The following is a 20521-nucleotide window of genomic DNA, read 5'->3' as shown; positions in this document are numbered from 1 at the left end:
ATCATCAGAGACTGAAGGAGACACACAGGTGATACTAACAATAAATAAATAAATAGGCCATGGAATTGTGGGGTTCTGCAAGTGCCCCGGTGCCTCAGATGACAGCAAGCTGGAATATTCCAAAAACGAAGGCTCAACTCCATTTTAGAAAGTTCTTGACACGGTCCACGGCTCCTCATAGAACATGGATACCAGGGAGTGGGAGCCTTCCAGTGCTCCATCCTTGCCATTCACCCGTTCAAGCACTCCCCACACTCAGCAAAGACTTGAGACAGACAGGAAGTGCATGTTGGGCAATTGAGCAGGCAGACTAAGCTGAGGCGCTACAGCACCCCCACACACAGTGTGAGGAGCTTGAGGCACAAAGTGTGAAGTTCTTCAGGCACATTTCAAGTAAGCGTTATGATTCGGAGGCAAAGAGCAGCATGAAGAGCTACGGCCCATAGCATGACAAGGTTCAAACACAAGCATTGAGCTGTGTTCCAGCTCAGCTTACCAGGGTGCCTTCCCCTGCCCAGTTTGTTACAGTCTATCCTTCTGACACATGGGATTATAGTTTTAGACATATACAAATGTTTACTCTTTTTTCATAGGACAAGTACTTATTTGGAAAACCCATGTTTCTTAGATGTAATCTCAATGTATTCTTATGGTGTAGATATTTTTCTGCTATCCGCTTGCTGAGATTTCTACCCTGTAACGATACTTTGCAAAGCTTCTGCTTGCATCCATTGTCATGACCTTTTATTGGGACAGAAAAGTCCTCTGCATGGTAAAAGTTGTTATGTAAGTTACATGCTTTTAACATTTTTTTTATAGTGCTGCATTTTCCATTACCATGGATCTTGGTACTGTGTGCGTTTTGGATTCAAACAATTGTTTGCTGCTTGCTAGTTGTGCCACTAGAGGAGAATTTTTTAGGAGGTCGGGTACTCTGAGCTTCCACCAAACTCACATCAGTGTAAATATGGGCCAGATGGTGTTAGTCCGACCTGGAGGGTCTTAATAACAAAGGGATGTGAAAGGCCAAAGCGCCATTTATTATCAATGACGAAGACTTGGGCAACTCAGACTTGCAGAAGAAGGGAAAGTAACGGCCAAAAAGTATAGCGGTCACTAGTGCGGCAAGTACAGTGGTACTGGTTGAAAGCGGTATGGGGGGCTCACCGCACCCCACTTATGGATGACTCTAAGGCTTTACTATCCAACAGGAGTACCCAGAGGAGTTTATTGTTCCCTGCTTTAGGGCCTATGGCACAATGGTGGCTCCACTGTTAGCCATTGGGCTTATCCAATCTTGCTCTTCTTCTCAGTTTCACAAGCGCTGGTGAGACTGCAAGAGCCCTTTATGGTAAGTGGGATGTCAGTACTGGCAGCACTGAGGCCCTCGAGCCCTTGGAGCCCGGGGTCTGGCCTCTTCAGTCCTCCTCTACCACCACTGCTGCCCCATCCACCGGCTGATATCTGACAAAGGCCAATTTGTTTCCAAATGTTTATCCGAGTATCGACAGTGTTTTACTGAGTGCATGGTCTCTGTGCGAGACACTGAACACGTGGAGATTTAAACCTTCATTGTGTCTTGTTGAATTTTCCTTGTATTTACTCAAGCTCGTCAGTGCTGCCTCTGTGGGGAAGGATAGCCCATCAGGATTCAGCCCTCAACGGGAGTGTGCTTTGGGAGCCCAGCTATGGCCAGTGTTTGTCTCATGTTCCCTGCCTGTCTGTATTGTGTTTAGTGGCAGTAACTGTGTATATAAGGGGATGTATAGCCCAAGAGCATCCCTATACGTACTGATAGTTGTATTAAATATGATTGAATCCTAGCGTTTACACTTAGTAAAAGAAGCGGGGCCCTGGGTTTTGCGCCCCTCCTCCTGTGCGCTCACTGCAGGGTATTACGGCGGCTGCCCGAGCGATGACCCATGGGCACGAGGAGACGAGCAGACTAGAGTGAGGCCGGGACGGAAGGTTCCGCATCTGGTTCCTTTTCCTAAAAAGAAACAAACGCCTCCTGGCTGCAGTGACTCACTGGATCCCCAGCGTTTCCCGGCAACGAAGGAGTAAAAAAGCCTCCAGGGGAGGAAGAAGTGAAGGGGCTTTCCCTGTTTACTCGACAGTCCGCAGAGGGCATGAGCGCCCTGGGGTGGGAGCAGGAGCGTGTGACGCCGTTCAACAGTCAGCATGCACCAGGCAGGCGTGGGGCAGCAGCCGCCCGCGAGCACCCCTAGTGAGGAGCAGGGGTCATAGGGTCTGCCTGCAAAGCGCAGTATGGAAAGAATGGACAAGAAGCCCCAACACACATCTGACACTGGGCCGCGTCTCCAAGGAGCTCCCATAGGGACCATGCTTGGAACAGGACCGGGTTCATTCCTCGGCACACCCCTGCAAAGCAAAGTACGAGAAGCCTGCAGGCAGCCTCTGGGGGAACTCCGCACCCTCCTCCGCGGCGCAGTCCCACCGCTTGTTACCCCGACTCAAAGACGCTGCCTGTGGGCCTCAACATCCTACTGCCTGATCTCCACTCTACCCTTGAGGTCACGACGCCCTATAAGAACTTTGCTCCCGCCCTCAATGTTTTATTGAGTCAAGATTCATTTAGTAACCTGACGGCGTCAGGCATCCAGCCATCAATACAGAACAGAGGCCACCCTCCCTTGAACAGGGGGAGCCTCAGAACAGAGGGCACAGAGGGCACCCTCCCTTGAACAGGGAGAGCCTCAGAACAGAGGCCACCCTCCCTTGAACAGGGAGAGCCTCAGAACAGAGGCCACCCTCCCTTGAACAGGGAGAGCCTCAGAACAGAGGCCACCCTCCCTTGAACAGGGAGAGCCTCAGAACAGAGGCCACCCTCCCTTGAACAGGGAGAGCCTCAGAACAGAGGGCACCCTCCCTTGAACAGGGGGAGCCTCGGAACAGAGGGCACCCTCCCTTGAACAGGGAGAGCCTCAGAACAGAGGGCACCCTCCCTTGAACAGGGAGAGCCTCAGAACAGAGGCCACCCTCCCTTGAACAGGGGGAGCCTCAGAACAGAGGGCACAGAGGGCACCCTCCCTTGAACAGGGGGAGCCTCAGAACAGAGGCCACCCTCCCTTGAACAGGGAGAGCCTCAGAACAGAGGCCACCCTCCCTTGAACAGGGAGAGCCTCAGAACAGAGGCCACCCTCCCTTGAACAGGGAGAGCCTCAGAACAGAGGCCACCCTCCCTTGAACAGGGAGAGCCTCAGAACAGAGGGCACCCTCCCTTGAACAGGGGGAGCCTCGGAACAGAGGGCACCCTCCCTTGAACAGGGAGAGCCTCAGAACAGAGGCCACCCTCCCTTGAACAGGGAGAGCCTCAGAACAGAGGCCACCCTCCCTTGAACAGGGGGAGCCTCAGAACAGAGGCCACAGAGGGCACCCTCCCTTGAACAGGGAGAGCCTCAGAACAGAGGGCACAGAGGGCACCCTCCCTTGAACAGGGAGAGCCTCAGAACAGAGGCCACCCTCCCTTGAACAGGGAGAGCCTCAGAACAGAGGCCACCCTCCCTTGAACAGGGGGAGCCTCAGAACAGAGGCCACCCTCCCTTGAACAGGGAGAGCCTCAGAACAGAGGCCACCCTCCCTTGAACAGGGAGAGCCTCAGAACAGAGGGCACCCTCCCTTGAACAGGGAGAGCCTCAGAACAGAGGCCACCCTCCCTTGAACAGGGGGAGCCTCAGAACAGAGGCCACCCTCCCTTGAACAGGGGGAGCCTCAGAACAGAGGGCACCCTCCCTTGAACAGGGAGAGCCTCAGAACAGAGGCCACCCTCCCTTGAACAGGGAGAGCCTCAGAACAGAGGGCACAGAGGGCACCCTCCCTTGAACAGGGAGAGCCTCAGAACAGAGGGCACCCTCCCTTGAACAGGGGGAGCCTCAGAACAGAGGGCACCCTCCCTTGAACAGGGAGAGCCTCAGAACAGAGGCCACCCTCCCTTGAACAGGGGGAGCCTCAGAACAGAGGGCACAGAGGGCACCCTCCCTTGAACAGGGAGAGCCTCAGAACAGAGGCCACCCTCCCTTGAACAGGGAGAGCCTCAGAACAGAGGCCACCCTCCCTTGAACAGGGAGAGCCTCAGAACAGAGGCCACCCTCCCTTGAACAGGGGGAGCCTCAGAACAGAGGGCACAGAGGGCACCCTCCCTTGAACAGGGGGAGCCTCAGAACAGAGGCCACCCTCCCTTGAACAGGGAGAGCCTCAGAACAGAGGCCACCCTCCCTTGAACAGGGAGAGCCTCAGAACAGAGGCCACCCTCCCTTGAACAGGGGGAGCCTCAGAACAGAGGCCACCCTCCCTTGAACAGGGAGAGCCTCAGAACAGAGGGCACCCTCCCTTGAACAGGGAGAGCCTCAGAACAGAGGGCACCCTCCCTTGAACAGGGAGAGCCTCAGAACAGAGGGCACCTGTAGGAGAGTAGGGTCTGCAATCCTATGATCACCCAGATTTTTTGCTTTTGTTTCACTGGTTTACGACTTTCCCTGGCTGTGGGCCTGCCAATCAGACCCACAGCCTAGCTGTTCTCTCACTAAATTGACATGTGTACCTTAGGTGCATTATCCAATTGGAACTGGGCCACCTTATCAGACCCTGTAACTCAGGGCATAGGTGTACCCAGGGCCTACCAGGGGCTGAAGCATGTATTATGCCACCCCTGGATGGCCATCTAAATCTGACACAACTGGCTGCACGACAGCTGGGGCAAGGTGGTGTAATCACCCTTTGCTTTAGATATAGTATACCTATATCTAACCCTAAAAAATGGACACACAGATTCCTATCAGTCACTCCTATGGCAGGCCTTGACAATCCTGAAGGCAGAGTGCTTGAAATCGTGTGAAATGGTGCTCTGGCATGAGCTGAGCCCGTTTGCAGCTTGCGGAACCAAGTCCTAATAGCTGTTCCATGATAACGCATACCATATACTCTTAAGTGCATTATAATCCTCGCGGTTAAATGCTATCTTTGGTATTGCTTTATCAAAACATGTCGAGTAAGGTGTCATACGAATTGGAATACTAACCCCTCGCCAATTCTGGCGACGGGGTTAGCATTCCACCCTTCTAGAGAGACACGACATGTATGTAACTGTGAACCCCGGTTAAAGTTAAACGAAGCCTCAGCTCCACAAAATGGATGCTGCCACCACAGACACAAGTCTGACCTCCTGCTGCTGGGAGTCCTTCCAGCGAGGAGAGCTTGGACAAAGGGTTTCCTGTCAGGGGCGGTGCCAGCTCCATCCCAGACAGGGTTTTGTGTATCCTGGGTAGGCAGGGCTTTACAGGAAGGTGACTGCTGAGTGGCACCCCGGTGCTCACTACGCATCTGCCGGCTAGAACCAGTTCCAGGGGCACACCAGCCCCTGGCCTGGGGAAGTCCGGCATGGGAGAGGGGTGCAACCACCCCCTTTCCTGGTCCCACCCCTAGGGCAGGACCTAGTCGCGTACCCACCCCTTTCTTTAGGATAAAGGCAGGAGCGGGGACCCTTCCAAATTAGATCATCTTTGGAATCAAGACACGACTTCTACGAAAGGACTTCAAGATTTCTTCTTCAAGATTCTCCCTTGTGACTAGGGAGTAGTCACCCTGCATCCGCAGGCACCATCTTAAGAACACTGCGGTCTGCTGCAAGTCCTTTCTCCGGAATCCGACTGCCCAGCTCGACGAGAACCGGCTTCCCTGGCACCTCTGACCTCTACCCACCTCTACAGCAAAGCTGAGAACCGTGGGTGCGACAAGACCTCGAGGGACCGGCCATCTTCAAGACTGCACAACTTCTTTCCAGCACGACCGCCGAGGGATCCTCTGGTGAGTGCTTTGGGGTCCGAGAAGCCCCGACCCTGAGCAGCTCCAGCACCGAAGTTCAGCCTCCCAGCATCTCCACGATCTGCGTGGGGCCCTTCTGCTTTCTGCTGCTCACCGCGTTGTCTGGCTACTAGCCCGCTGGCTTGTGGCCTTCTTAACGACGCCCGACGACATCACTGCTGCTGGTCTGGTTGCTCCAGACTGGCCCTTGCTCCCTTCCAAAAGAGGAGCACCCCGGACCCTCCTGGTCCACTCAAGACGCCATTTTAGGTCCACCGTGTGGGCTTGAATTAGCCAAGGCTTTGTTGCCCAATCCTGGGTCCAGCGACTCCGACAGCTTCATCCATCGTGGGACAGCTCGCTCCTCCATCCTGGTCGCCGACAACGCCTCCTGGTCCGTGAGATCTGCAGAGCACAGCGTCGCCCACTCACCTAGTCGAGGTGACTACCATCCGGTGCCCTCCTGGTGCCACCTGACTACTGGCTAGTAGTCACGAACTTGGTCCCCTCTGCTTTCAGGTGTCATCTATCTTCAAGATCCAGGCTTGGATCACTTTGAACTCTCTTCACTGGTCGCCTGCCAGCATCTTCCTTCCACGCTCCTGGTCCGTCAACGAGGATTCCCGACGTCTTTTGAGACCTATGCAGCTGCAGCCCCTGGGCTAGGTAACTTCGGCATTTCGGTGCCCCAGCATAGCCTCACTATCCAAGGGTCAGAATCCACTTTTGTTTTCCTCCTACCAGGTCGGGTTCGCCCGAGAACACTAACTTTGTCTTTACTAGCTACCATAGACTTTGTCCCGCATTCCGCGTGAGAGTGCACACTCTGCACCCGAGTCCCCTAGGCCTCCTGTAAGTAATCTGAAGGTTCTATAGTCAAGTCCTAGCGATTCCAAAGCCTATTAGTACTGTACTTACCTGTTAGTAATTTCGCATTCCACTTTCAGAGTATATGGTTTGTCGTGCCCCTCGGGCACTTGTGTAAATTGTGCTAACTTAAGTATTTTCGTAAGAGTTTTGTTTTGGTGCTTAGTACCCTGTCCTCATAAAGAATACAGGGCTGTTGTGATTCTAATAAATACACTGTTTATTTTCATAACACTTGTGTGGTGTCCTTTCACTTGGTGTTCAAGGGGTATATGTGATGGTATAACAGCTGGCTTAACACGCCCTCTCGAGTCTTTAGCCTTAGACTGCTCGTATCCACGCTACTAGGATAGCTGGTCTATAAGGTTGACTTACAACCAATCATCAATAAGGATTGTTGGACTGATACATAGTGTTCACTAGAATAGTGAGCACTGCATATCAGGCCACCTTCTCACAGCACCCTCCCTTGAACAGGGAGAGCCTCAGAACAGAGGGCACCCTCGCTTGAACAGGGAGAGCCTCAGAACAGAGGGCACCCTCTCTTGAACAGGGAGAGCCTCAGAACAGAGGGCACCCTCCCTTGAACAGGGAGAGCCTCAGAACAGAGGGCACCCTCCCTTGAACAGGGGGAGCCTCAACAGAGGGCACCCTCCCTTAAACAGGGAGAGCCTTCTTGTGACCTAACACCAGAATCACGGCGCTGGGGCTTAGTAAGGCCAGCCCTTATTTTCAACATCGGGAGACTCTGGCGGGTGAAAGTGCACTTTATAAATATACATAACGTCACACAACACCTCCAAGGTGCCATCATGGGGCTATCAAGGACACATGGTATATTTCACGTGTGTGACAAAGGCAAACAAATATTATCACTTTTGCACAAGTGCATCTCAGAACCCCAGCCTTGTAACACGTGCAACGCTGGATGAGGAGATTCAGCCTCAAACAGGGCAAACAATCAGCGACCGCTCATGGACTCTTGTCAATCACTAGGAGCATCATTTATAGTGTTATCCACTGATAATCCCCACTCCTGCATTGTGCCCATTGCCTTCACCAAAGCACAAAGAGCCTGGGTCTGTAGGCTGACAACTACATGGACCACCCTCACCGTATTCCATGGGTCATGAGTAATTACAGGTAACCATCCATTGCAAGGACTTACCGATTTCTCACTGCCAGGTGAGGACCCCTTCTCATCCGCTGGTACAATTTCAAATTCCGACGAAGATCCCTGTAGGTAAAGAGAAAGTGAGAGACTTTCTTAAAACCTTCCCTTTCCCACCGCCCCAGTAAACCTGAAAGGATGATGCCATCGCTGACAAATGAGAGATGCATGAAGTCCATGGTGCCAAACTCTTGGAGTGTCCTAGCCATCACCTGCAAAGCATGAGCATTTCACCCCATCCCTGACCACTTTATTTAACTCCTCCCCCCCCAGGCCATTTTCTTTCCATACTCACACTGCCTGGGGATTTCTGTTCTCTCTTGGGTTGCTGTCTCTGTTCTTTCTCATCTTCATCTGGGAGAACAAACGAACCAAGAAGCGGATCATTTTCTGTAAGAAGCAAGAGCACAAGAGACCATGTGGACATGAGCCGGAAGTCGCGCAGACGCAAAAAGGCATGGAGAACAACAATAGACATTTTTTAGGGACATCCCATAGTAACATCTGCCATCACTGGCTTGCTCTTTGTTACCCCTCAAGATCAAAATGTCAAAAATTAGACAGTGGTTTAGTTTAAGAGACACATTTATGACCTGTGGTTTTTCCATCTGTGGTTTTCACGCCTTTCCCATATTCCTTTCAGGCAAATAGGAAGCCTTAGAGGGGCAAGAGGTGCGTATGATAAGAGGTTACCTATTTAAACAGTGCCTAGCGTCACTTCTTCAACGCTATAAATTTCAGGGATTTACATCACTGACGGAAATCATTCAGGAGACTGTGGCCAGGTGGGAAACATTAAGGGGAGATATTGAAGGTATAAGGGCAAAGCCAAAAAATTTCAGTAGGAAAAAATAAAAAGATCTTGTAGAAGCATTGTGAAGGAAAGGAAAATGCTACTTACCAGTATGCATCTGTTCTTGGCATGTAGAACTGCAGAGTTACACACTATGCATAGATCACCACCTAGTGTTGAGCCCGGATGTTTGCAGTTTTTTTTGTCCTGAAAAGTCTTTGGAAGTCACGAGATAGGTGACTCCTCTTTTGGATTACACTGCGCATGGGCATCAGCTCCATCCTTAGATTGTTTATCGCCAGCAGGGAAATGATGGAGTTTTGTAAGAAACGGGAAGGATGCTCATGTAAGCTGTATGCAAGTAAGATAATACTGCAACAAACAAAGGAAGCCGGGGAGGAGGGTGGGCGTGTGTAACTCTGCAGCTCTACATTCCAAGGACAGATGCATCCTGATAAGTAGCATTTTCCGGTCGAGGCATATGAGCTGTAGATTACAAACTATGCATAGATTGTATATTAGTACCCATCCTTAGCGGCGACCACCCGTATCTGTTGCAGTAGTTTGAAACCGTGTTTTGCGTACAGCCTGGCCCACAGTAGCTTGTTGTTTAGTTTGCACATCTACACAATAGTGTTTTGTGAATGTGTGCGGTGTAGACCAATTTAGCTGCTTTGCATATATCATCTAAGCAATGTTCCCTAAAAATGCCATTGAAGCCCCTATCTTTCTTGTAGAATGGGCTTTAGGAGGGACAGATAACGTACGTTTAGCTTTGTGGTAGAAAATCTGCATACATTTGACAATCCACTTAGCTATCCCAGATTTTGATATGGGGTTGCCTTTGTGTGGTGGTGAGAAAGACACAAAAAGTTGTTTAGTTTTACGGAAGGGTTGTGTTCTTTCCATGTAGTAAAGCAATGCTCTTTTGACATCTAAGGTATGAAGAGCTCTTTCTGCGACTGTTTGTGGCTGCGAGAAGAATACGGGAAGCTCTACGGATTGATTGAGATGGAAGGGTGAAATGACTTTTGGAAGGAATTTAGGATTGGTTCGGAGAACAACCTTATTATGATGCATTTGCAGTTCTTGAATGGTCAATGCTTGTAGCGCATTAACTCTTAGAGAAGTAATAGCTACTAGGAAAGCAACTTTCAAAGTTAAGAATTGTAGTTCACATTTATGTAAAGGTTCAAAGGGAGGTCCCATTAACCGTGTGAAAGGAAAATGCTACTTACCAGTATGCAACTATTCTTGGCATGTAGAGCTGCAGAGTTGCAACCTGTGCATAGATTGCCAGCCAAGTGTTGGGCCCGGATGTTTGCAGTTTATTGTTGTCCTGAAAAGTTCTTTGGAAGTCACAAGATAGGTGACTCCTCCTTTGGACCATATTGCGCATGGGCATCGGCTTCATCCCCAGATTGTTTTTCGCCATTAGGGAAATGATGGAGCTTTGCAAGAAAAAGGAAGGATGCCCATGTAATTTGTATCTAATTCAGATAATACTGGAACAGAGAAGAGTAGCCGGGGAGGCGGGTGGGCGTGTGCAACTCTGCAGATCTACATGCCAAGAACAGATGCATACTGGTAAGTAGCATTTTCCGTTCGAGGCATATGAGCTGCAGATTGCACACTGTGCATAGATTGTACAGCAGTATCCACTCTTAGCGGCGACCACCCCTATCTGTTGCAGTAGTTTTAAATAATGTTTTGAGAACAGCCTGGCCCACATTAGCTTGTTGTTTGGTTTGCACATCTACACAATAGTGTTTTGTGAATGTGTGCGGTATAGACCATGTAGCTGCTTTGCAGATGTCATCTAGGGGAATGTTCCCTAAAAATGCCATTGAAGCCCCTATCTTTCATGTAGAGTGGGCTTTAGGAGGAACGGATAACGTCCGTTTAGCTTTGTGGTAACACATTTGTATGCATTTGACAATCCATCTAGCTATCCAAGATTTTGAAATGGGATTACCCTTGTGTGGTGGTGAGAAAGACACAAAAAGTTGTTTTGTTCTACGAAAGGGTTGTTATGTTATGTTATGTTACATTTGATTTCTATAGCGCACGGCTACTCCATTGGAGTGTCCCGGTGCTTTGTATTGGCAGCTCATATGAAGAAAACATAACAAAGATAAAAACATTTATCGACAGCGAAGGAGAGATATTAAAGGGTAAAAAGCCAAGTTTTAAGGCCCCTCCTAAAAGACAACAGATTGGAGGAACCGCGTAAGGCCAGTGGCAGAGTGTTCCAGAGTTGTGGTGCCCTCAGTCTAAAGGAACGCCCCCCAATCCGAGCCCTTTTGACTCTGGGAACCGCCGCAAGAAACAAAAATTCAGATCGCAGAGATCGAGCTGGGCGGTAAAGGCCAAGCCTGCGCTGAAGATATTTTGCTCCCGAGCCAAAGAGCGCTTTGTGAGCCAGGGACAAAGCCTTAAAAACTATCCGCTTCCGGATAGGCAGCCAATGAAGCGACTGCAAAATGCCGGACACTCTGACTCGCCTATGAAGGCCAAAGATAGCGCGTGCAGCAGAATTCTGCACCACTTGCAGCCGTTGTACAAGATATTCCGGAAGACCCAGATAAAGGACGTTGGCATAGTCCAATCTGGAGCCAATTAAGGCTTGTACCGTAATCCTCCTGTGCTCTTCTGAGAGCAGAGGAAGAATTTTCCGGAGCATCTTGAGAATGCCGAAACATGTGCCTGTAAGACCGAGGATCTGAGATCTCAGCGTCAGACCATTATCGATCTTAATGCCCAGGTTTTTTGCCAGCTGGGACGCCTGTGCCGGGGGGAACATATCTATCGGCCACCATGCCTGCCAATCAGGATCTGAGGTGAAACCAAAGAACAGCACCTCCGACTTGTCAGAGTTGTATTTGAGGCTATTCTGCTGAAACCAATTAAAAACAGCCCCCAGACACTCCTGAATACTCTCTCCATCAAAATCCTCACCTTTCCTACACGTAAAGAGGAGCTGGGTATCGTCAGCATAGGAAACGATCTGGGCCCCAAAAGACTCCGCCAGTGCCGCCAGAGGGGTCATAAAGATGTTAAAAAGAGCCGGGCTCAACACAGAACCCTGCGGAACTCCGACTCCCAAAGGCGGCATCTCAGCGGAGCTAGGGGAGGCCCAGACCGTTTGTCGACGGCCAGCTAGAAAAGATGTAAACCAGCTGAACACCGTCCCCCTCAGACCGATGTTATAAAGTCTGGCGAGGAGCCCCTCATGGGGGACGGTGTCGAAGGCCGCCGACAGATCAAGCATGACAAGCATGGCTTTACCTCCTGAATCCAGAGACTCCTTGATGGCCTCAGACACCTCCAGAAGCGCCGTCTCGGTACTTAAATTGGGGCCGAAGCCGGATTGAGAGGAGTGTAACAGGTCATTGGTTTCCAAGAACGCAGAGAGCACGCTATGCACGTGCTCTCTGCTGGTTGTATCCTTTCTATGTAGTATAGTAATGCTCTTTTGACATCTAACGTGTGAAGAGCTCTTTCTGCTACTGTCTATGGTTACGAGAAGAAAACTGGCAGTTCCACAGATTGATTGAGATGGAAGGGAGAAATTACTTTGGCAGGAATTTTGGATTAGTACACAGAACTACCTTATTATGATGCATTTGCCAGAAGGGTTCTTGAATGGTTAGTGCTTGTAGTTCACTAACTCTTCGCAGAGAAGTAATAGCTACTAGGAACGCAACTTTCCCCGTTAAAAATTGTAATTCACATTTGTGTAAGGGTTCGAAGGGAAAGCCCATTAACCATGTGAGAACAATGTTTACATTCCACACTGGTGAAGGTGGTACTCTGGGAGGAATTATTCTTTTAAGGCCTTCCATAAAGGCTTTAATGGCAGGAACTCTGAACAGATATAGATGTTGCCTGTTCTGCAGGTCTGCTGCTATTGCGGCAAGATGTAGTCTAATAGACGTATAGGCTAAGTTACATCTTTGGAGATGAAGTAAGTATCCTATGATGTGTTGAATGGACACATCTAGGGGATTAATATTGTTGTTGTGACAATATATTGCAAATCATTACCACTTGGCTGCATAACATGCCCTAGTGGTTGGACGTCTAGCTTCTTTTATGACATTCATGCAGTCTGGAGGAAGGTTCAGAAATCCAAATTCTAGGGTTTCAGGAGCCAGATCGCAAGGTTGAGCTGAGCTGGGTCCGGGTGTCTGATTTCTCCACGGTTCTGTGTTAAGAGTTGTGGAGACAGGTGCAATTTTTGGTGTGGTACCACAGGCAGTTGTAGCAGTGTGGTGTACCACGGTTGTCTGGCCCACGTTGGAGCAACTAGGATGAGGGTCAGAGAATGCTGCTGTAGTTTGCGTACTACTAGTGGCATGAGTGTTAGAGGTGGAAAAGCGTACGCAAATCTGTTTGACCAGTTCATTAATATCCCATTGCCTTTGGACAGTGGGTGTGTATATGTGGAGGCGAAGCTTGGGCATTTGGCGTTTTTCGTGGGCGGCAAATAGGTCTTTCTGAGGTTGTCCCCACATCTGAAAGAATGGTTGAAGAACTTGCATATGAAGTTCCCACTCGTGGGTCTGTTGTGTTTGACGACTTAACAGATCCGCTATGGTATTTTGTACTCCCGGAGCATGCTGGTCTAGAAGGAATATGTTTTGAGGTATAGCCCACCGTCATATGTCCTGTGCTAGTTGAGAGAGTTGCAGGGAGTGTGTTCCGCCCTGCTTCTGTATGTAATACATGGCTGTCATGTTGTCCGTGCGGACTAACACAGCTTTGTTTGATATTTGCTTTTGGAAAGCTTTTAGTGCTAGGAATATGGCTGGTAACTCCAGGTGATTGATATGGAGTAAATTTTGTTGTGGCGTCCACCTGCCTTGAATGTTGTGGTGCAGTATGTGGGCTCCCCAGACGGAGAGCGATGCGTCCGTTGTTAGACGAGTTTGCATGCTGGCTATCCTTGCTGGAGTGGTATAGGCTAGCGCTGTTGAGGTGTTTATGTGGCACATAGGTATTGTTGTACTGTGGATGGTTGTAGATGAGATTTGGTGTGGTTTATTGTGAACCCCAAGTTGTGGAGCAGTTGGATCGGGGCATGAGTGCGTTCCACGCATTGACTGTATGAGCTGGCTTTTATGAGCCAGTCATCCAGGTACGGGAAGACGTGGATGTGCTGTCTTCTTAAATGCGCTGCCACGACTGCTAGGGGAGAAAATGACAAAAAACAATTTGATGGACAGAATGTAGATCAATGTCTTACATTCACCCCAGTACAAGGATCTGGGCCTAAACCCATCGTTTTTTGCACTCCACACCACCCTGAGTCAGATAATGGCTTTATGCAAATCAGCTCTGACCCTGTGCCCCATGGGAACAGTCCAGTCCGAACTACAACAGCCATGTCTTTCCCAGACCGGAATCAAGCATCCGAGGACCGGACCGGTTTCGAGGTAACACCTCTCGCCACGACTGCTAAGCACTTGGTGAATACTCTTGTTGCTGTAGGGACTCCAAATGGGAGTACTTTGAATTGATAGGGCTGCCCGTCTATTACAAATCTGAGATACTTCCTGTGAGCTTTGTGAATGGGAATGTGGAAGTATGCGTCCTTGAGATCTAGAGTAGCAAGGAAGTTGTTTTGTAACAGGAGCAGAAGGACTTGGAGTGTGACCATGTGAAAATGGTCTGACTGTATGTATATGTTTAGCGGTCTGAGGTCTAAAATAGGCCTTAGAGAGCCGTCCTTCTTTGGGATTAGAAAATACAGAGAGTAAACCCCCTTGTTTTGTTGGCACAGAGGAACTCGTTCTATTGCACTTTTTTCTAGCAGAGATACTACTTCTTGCTTTAACAGTGATAGATGTTCTTGTGACATTGGACGCTGTTTGGGTGGTAAGTTTGGGGGGTAGATGTTAGTTCTAGACAGTAACCTGACTGAATAATTTGTCGCACCTACCTGTCTGATGTTGGTCCAGGCAGGAAGGAATTGTTGCAGTCTTCCCCCCACAGGAGTGGAATGTTGGGGGGGGTGGGGGGGAGGAAAGTCATTGGGTAGGGGTAGAGACAGAGCGGGAGTTGTTGGGTTTGCCTCTGCCTTTGTTGTTGTTACCCCTATAACCTCCTATCTGGTAGCCCTTCGTGAATGTGGATTGGCTAGGGGTTTTGTAAGAAATGGAGGGACTTTCCGAGGAGTAGCCTCTTGTGTTGCCTCTGTATGATGAGAGAGAAAAAGAAAGTCTGGGAGCTGGCTGCTGCAAGGCTCCCATAGATTTTGCTGTATCTAGATCTTTTTTAAATTTTTTCTAAAAAAACGTCAACATTTGGGCCAACTAAATGTGTCTCATCAAATGGCTGATTAAGAATGGAGTTTTGTACTTCAGGTTTAAAACCTGAAATACATAGTCAGGCATGTCTACCTAGAAGGGTGCTGGTATTGATTGCCTTTGAGGCGACATCTGCAGCCTCTAGGGAGCAACGAATGAAAGTATTAGTAATATATATTTTTTTAAGTAGATGCTGCATTATGGACTCCAGTTCATCGTAATGTGCCCTATCATATCTTGCCAGCAACGCTTAGGTGTTGGCAATGCGCCAGATGCTAGCTGCTTGTGACGCTGCTCATTTGCCGGAGGCATCAAGGAGCTTAGATTCTTTGCCTGGTGGTGAGGCCTCGCCTGATGTCTGAGAATTAGCCCGTTTACGTGCATTAGACACCACTAAAGAATCTAATGGTGCTGGGCCTTTAATATAAACTGGATCTGTAGGGGCAGCTTTGTATTTTTTCTCAATACGAGGATTGAGGACCCTAGCCCTGACAGGATCCTTAAAAACCTCTGTTGCATGCTTGATGGCACCCTTAAGCAGTGGCAAAATGGCAGAAGACCTTTGTGTGTTATCAAAAGTGTCTAATAGGAAATCTTCCTCCACTGCATCGGTGTGTAAGTCTACCCCATGATATTGGGCAGCTCTTTGGACTAGTAGGTTAAAACCTATAGTGTCCTCTGGTGGGGAAGGTCTGGAAGGGTATACATCCTCTTGTGGGATGTAAGGCACATCAGGGGTGGTGTTATCATCCAATGGATTAGGTGACTGAGGGGGACTATTGGTTCTTGCTGGGTCATGTGCACCCCCACCTGTGTCATAAGAGTCTGTGTCTACATCATCGTCTGGATTAGTGGATGGTGTAGGTGAATGATGTGGTGGAGGAGGTGTAGGAGGAGGAACAGTATGGGGATGTGGTGGAGAAGGGACCCTTCAAGGAGAGGTTGCAATGTCTCTCTTGTTTGGAGGGGGAGGAGTTGCTGGGGCCTGAAGTGGTCTCTTCTTGGAGCTGAGAGTCAATTGACCGGTCTTAGGATCCTTTACAAGAGTTTTTTGATTGGGATCCGGTGTGAAAATGTCCTCAGAGTACGGCAGATCCTTCGGCCTCGAGGTTTTCGGCTCCGTAGGTTTTTTCGGCATCGACTCGGTAGCTGGACTTGGGTATTTCGGCTTAGAAGTGTGCCCTTTTGAAATGTCTTTTTCCGGAACAAGTTTTTTCGGTTCTGCGTGTTTTTTCAGCTCCGAAGCGTGTGAATGTGGAGCTTTAGGCGATTTTTTACTCAGATCCGAGTGCGGTTTCGGCATCGATGAGCCGCTGCCAGTCTTTGACGCCGTGTGTTTAGATGTCGGAGCAACAGTCGGCGTGGTTGAGGAAGATGGCTTCTTCTTCGGTGTCTGTATAGGATTGGCACCGAAGATAGGCTGGCTCGAGCCCAAGCCGCATGAAGGCTTACCGGGCTTCTTCGCTGAGCCTGAAGGCAGACATGGGAAGCAGTCTCTTGGTGTGCACCCGGGCCCAAAGGTGAGGGTGTGACCGAAGCCTTTTTGAGGGTTTCGAGGAAGGGTTGGGGTCGATGGTCTTACTTATGACTCGTTGAGCTGGAGTGATGTCCTCGACGTCGGAATCTTCAGCATCTGAGGAGCTGGTACCCTCTTCGGCGTGCTGGTGTTCTGGCACGTCGACTCCCTCTTCAAAGATGTCGTCGGCGATCGAAGCTGACGAGCGAGCCATAGTTCTTCGAGCTCGACAGTCCCGAATTGTCTTCTTGGAGCGGAATGAGGCACAAGCGGAACAGTCTTTGGCCTCGTGCTCCGGTGAGAGGCAAAGGTTGCACACCTCATGTAGGTCGGTGTGGGGAAACTTTGACCCACATCGAGGACACTTCATGAATGGCGTCCTTTCCATGAGCCAGAAAGTGAGGCCTAGGTAGGCCCAAAGGCCTTCGTCGACGACCGGAATCGAAGACTTCGAAGTGGCGAAGAATCGCGTTGATGTGGAGCGCGATCAAAACAATACCGTCGAACTGGGTGAGGATTGCGCGCCAAGGAAATTCGGTTCCAAACGGGAGTGCAGGAAAACACATCAGAGCCCGATGGCGGAAAAAAACAATCTGGGGATGGAGCCAATGCCCATGCGCAATATGGTCCAAAGGAGGAGTCACCTATCTCGTGACTTCCAAAGAACTTTTCAGGACAACAACAAACTGCAAACATCAGGGCCCAACACTAGGTGGCGATCTATGCACAGTGTGCAATCTGCAGCTCATAAGCCTCGAACACAATGTTTTAATTCCACACAGGTGAAGGTGGTGCTCTGGGAGGAATTATTCTTTTGAGGCCCTCCATAAAAGCCTTTATGGCTGGTACTCTAAAAAGTGATAGATGTTGTCTATTTTGTAGGTATGCTGCAATAGCAGCAAGATGCAGTCTAATAATAGATGTGTATGCTAAATTACATCTTTGGAGGTGTAGTAAGTATCCTATGATGTGTTGAATAGACACATCTAGAGGATTGATGTCGTTGTTATGACAGTATATTACAAAACGTTTCCACTTGGCTGCATAACATGCCTTAGTGGTGGGACGTCTATCTTCTTTAATAACGTTCATACAGTGAAGGGGAAGGTTATGATTACCGACCTCAGAAGCCAGATCGCTAGGTTGAGCTGAGCTGGGTACGGTTGTCTGATCTCTCCATGGTTCTGGGTTAGGAAGCGTGGAGTCAGGTATAGCTTTTGGTGCAGTACCACAGAAAGTTGCAGCAGTGTGGTGTACCACGGCTGTCTGGCCCAAGTTGGAGCAATTAGAATGAGAGTCAGGGAATGTTGCTGTAGTTTGAATGAGTGGGAGTGGTGGAAAAGTGTACACAAATTTGCTGGACCAATTCCTCCATATCGCATTGCCTTTGGACTGCGGGTGTGGATATCTGGCGGCGAAGCTTTGGGCATTTGGAGTTTGAGGGTGGCGAAGAGATCTATCTGAGGCTGTCCCCACATCTGAAAGAACGGTTGAAGAACTTGTGGATGAAGTTCCCACTGGTGGATCTGTTGTGTCTGATGGCTTAAAAGATCGGCTATGGTGTTTTGTACCCCTGGAACATTCTGGGCTAAGAGGAAAATGTTTATAGAGGTAGAGTCCATCTCCATATCTCCTGTGCTGAGAGAGTTGCAGAGTGTGTGCCCCTCCTTGTTTGTTTATGTAGTACATGGCTGTCATGTTGTCCGTGCTGACTAAAAGAGCTTTGCCAGATATTTGCTTTTGGAATGCTTTTAAGGCTAGAAATATGGCTAGGATCTCAAGGTGGTTGATGTGGAGTAACTTTTGTTGTGGTGTCAACCTGCCCTGCATGGTGTGCTGCAGTAGGTGAGCTCCCCAGCCGGAGAGTGAAGCGTCCGCTGTCATAACTATTTGAGGAACTGGCTCTAGGAACAGTTGCCCCTTGGAAAGGTTTTTGGTGCTCCACCATTGCAGAGAGCGTTGAGTCCCACCGTCTACCAACACTAGGTCTGTTAATTGACCTTGAGCCTGGTTCCATTGGCGTGATAAGCACTCTTGAAGAGGACACATCAGTAGTCTTGCATGAGGCACTATGAATATGAACATTCGAGCTGGAAGAGAGTGTTGCAGTTGGAATTTTGTTAGAAGAGTTTGCATATTTGTTATCCTGGCAGGAGAGGGATAAGCTAGCACTGTTGAGGTGTTTATTGTTGTACGTGGGACGGTTGCAGATGGGACTTGGTGTGGTTTACTGTGAACCCCAAGTTGTGGAGTAATTGGATGGTGGTGGGAGTGTGTTGTACACACAGACTATGAGCTGGCTTTTATGAGCCAGTCGTCGAGATATGGGAAGAAGTGAATGTGCTGTCTTCTTAAGTGTGCCGCTACCACCGCCAGGCACTTGCTAAACACTCTTGGTGCTGTTGTGACTCCAAATGGGAGTACTTTGAATTTATAGTGCTGACCATGGAGTACAAATCTGAGATACTTTCTGTCAGCTGTGTGAATGGGAATGTGAAAATAGGCGTCCTTGAGATCTATAGTGGCAATAAGTCGTTTTGTAAAAGGAGAGGAAGGACCTGCTGGAGTGTGACCATATGGAAGTGGTCTGATTGTATGTACAGGTTTAGTGGTCTGAATTCTAGAATAGGCTTTAGAGAGTCATCCTTTTTTGAGATAAGAAAGTACAGGGAGCAAACTCCCTTGTTTTGTTGATGTGGCTGAACTAGTTCTATTGCGCTTTTTTTGTAGGAGGGATATTACCACCTGCCTCAGCAGAAGCAAATGTTCTTGTGACATTGAGGGCTGTTTGGGTGGTATGTTTGGGGGGGAAGATGTTAGTTCGAGACAGTAACCTGGTTGAATTATTTGTCGCACCCACCTGTCTGATGTGATGTTGGTCCAGACAGCAAGGAATTGTTGTAGTCTTCCCCAAACTGGAGTGGAATGTGGTGGGGGAAGTGGAGGGAAGTCATTGGGCAGGGGTGGAGGCAGAACGGGAGTTGTTACTTTTGCCTCTGCCTTTGTTGTTGTTACCCCTGTAACCCCCTCTTTGTTAGCCCCTACTGAAGGTGGATAGGGTAGGGGCTTTGTAAGAAGTAGAGAGACTATCTGAGGAGTAGCCTCTGGTAGTGCTTCTGTATGATGAGCGACGAAAGGAGCGTCTGGGAGCTTGCGACTGCAAGGCTCCCATAGATTTAGCTGTGTCTGTATCCTTTTTAATTTACTCAAGAGATACGTCCACATTAGGCCAAATAACTGTTGCTCAAACGGTTGATTGAGGATTGCACTTTGGACTTCAGGTTTGAAACCTGGCATGCCCACGCAAAAGGACACTGGTATTAATTGCCATTGAAGCAATATCTGCTGCATCTAGGGCACAACGAATAGAGGTATTGGTGATATTTGTACCCTCTTGAATAAGTTCATTGGCCCTATTTTTGTACTTGTCTGGAAGGTGTTGCATTATGGATTCTAACTCATCAACCCCATGGTATTGAGCAGCCCTTTAGACAAGTTGGTTAAATCCCATAGTGTCTCTGGTGGGGAAGGCCTGGAGGGGTATATGTCATCTTGTGGCATGTTGGGGACGCCTGGGATGCTATAATCAGCCAGAGGGTCAGGTGAGCCAAAGGACTAGGATTGTCTAGTGGCTCATTATCTGCACCACCCCCTGTGTCATCAGAGGTGTTATCCCAGTCGTCATCATCTTCTAATGGAGTAGGAGATGGTGTAGGGGAGTGATGTGGCAGGGGAGGCGGTGGTGGAGGAGGAGGAGGAGGAGGAGAAGAAGGTATCCTTAGAAGAGAGGTTGCAATGTCCTTCTTAGGATGAGGAGCTTGTGCAGGCGTGTCTAATGGTCGTTTTTTTTTAGAACTAAGAGTCAATCGACCAGTTTTGGGATCCTTTACAAGAGACTTTTGTGTAGGATCTGGATGAAATAGTTCCTCTGTGGGATGTAGATCCTTCGGTGCGGAGGTCTTTGGTTCCATAGGCTTTTTCCGCACCGAACCGGTAGCATCTTTTGGCTTTGAAACATTTTCTTTTGCAGTGTCTTTGGCCGG

At 49.2% G+C, this 20521-nt stretch overlaps 1 protein-coding gene across 3 annotated transcripts in view; it reads right to left on the bottom strand.

Annotated features, from left to right (window-relative positions):
* Positions 1–20521, bottom strand: part of TNIP1 (TNFAIP3 interacting protein 1) — a 248245-nt gene that overhangs the window by 122021 nt on the left and 105703 nt on the right. For all 3 annotated transcript variants that reach the window (XM_086931288.1, XM_086931286.1, XM_086931287.1), the window contains exons 4-5: positions 8154–8248; positions 7856–7924 (exon numbers count right to left, since the gene is read on the bottom strand). In XM_086931288.1, the coding sequence (XP_086787414.1) occupies positions 7856–7924; positions 8154–8248 (164 nt within the window). The remainder of the gene's footprint in view (positions 1–7855; positions 7925–8153; positions 8249–20521) is intronic.

Source organism: Lissotriton vulgaris, chromosome 7, assembly GCF_964263255.1.
Source record: "Lissotriton vulgaris chromosome 7, aLisVul1.2, whole genome shotgun sequence".
In the NCBI taxonomy this organism is placed as follows: domain Eukaryota; kingdom Metazoa; phylum Chordata; class Amphibia; order Caudata; family Salamandridae; genus Lissotriton; species Lissotriton vulgaris.
This window is presented reverse-complemented; position numbering and strand designations above follow the sequence as displayed.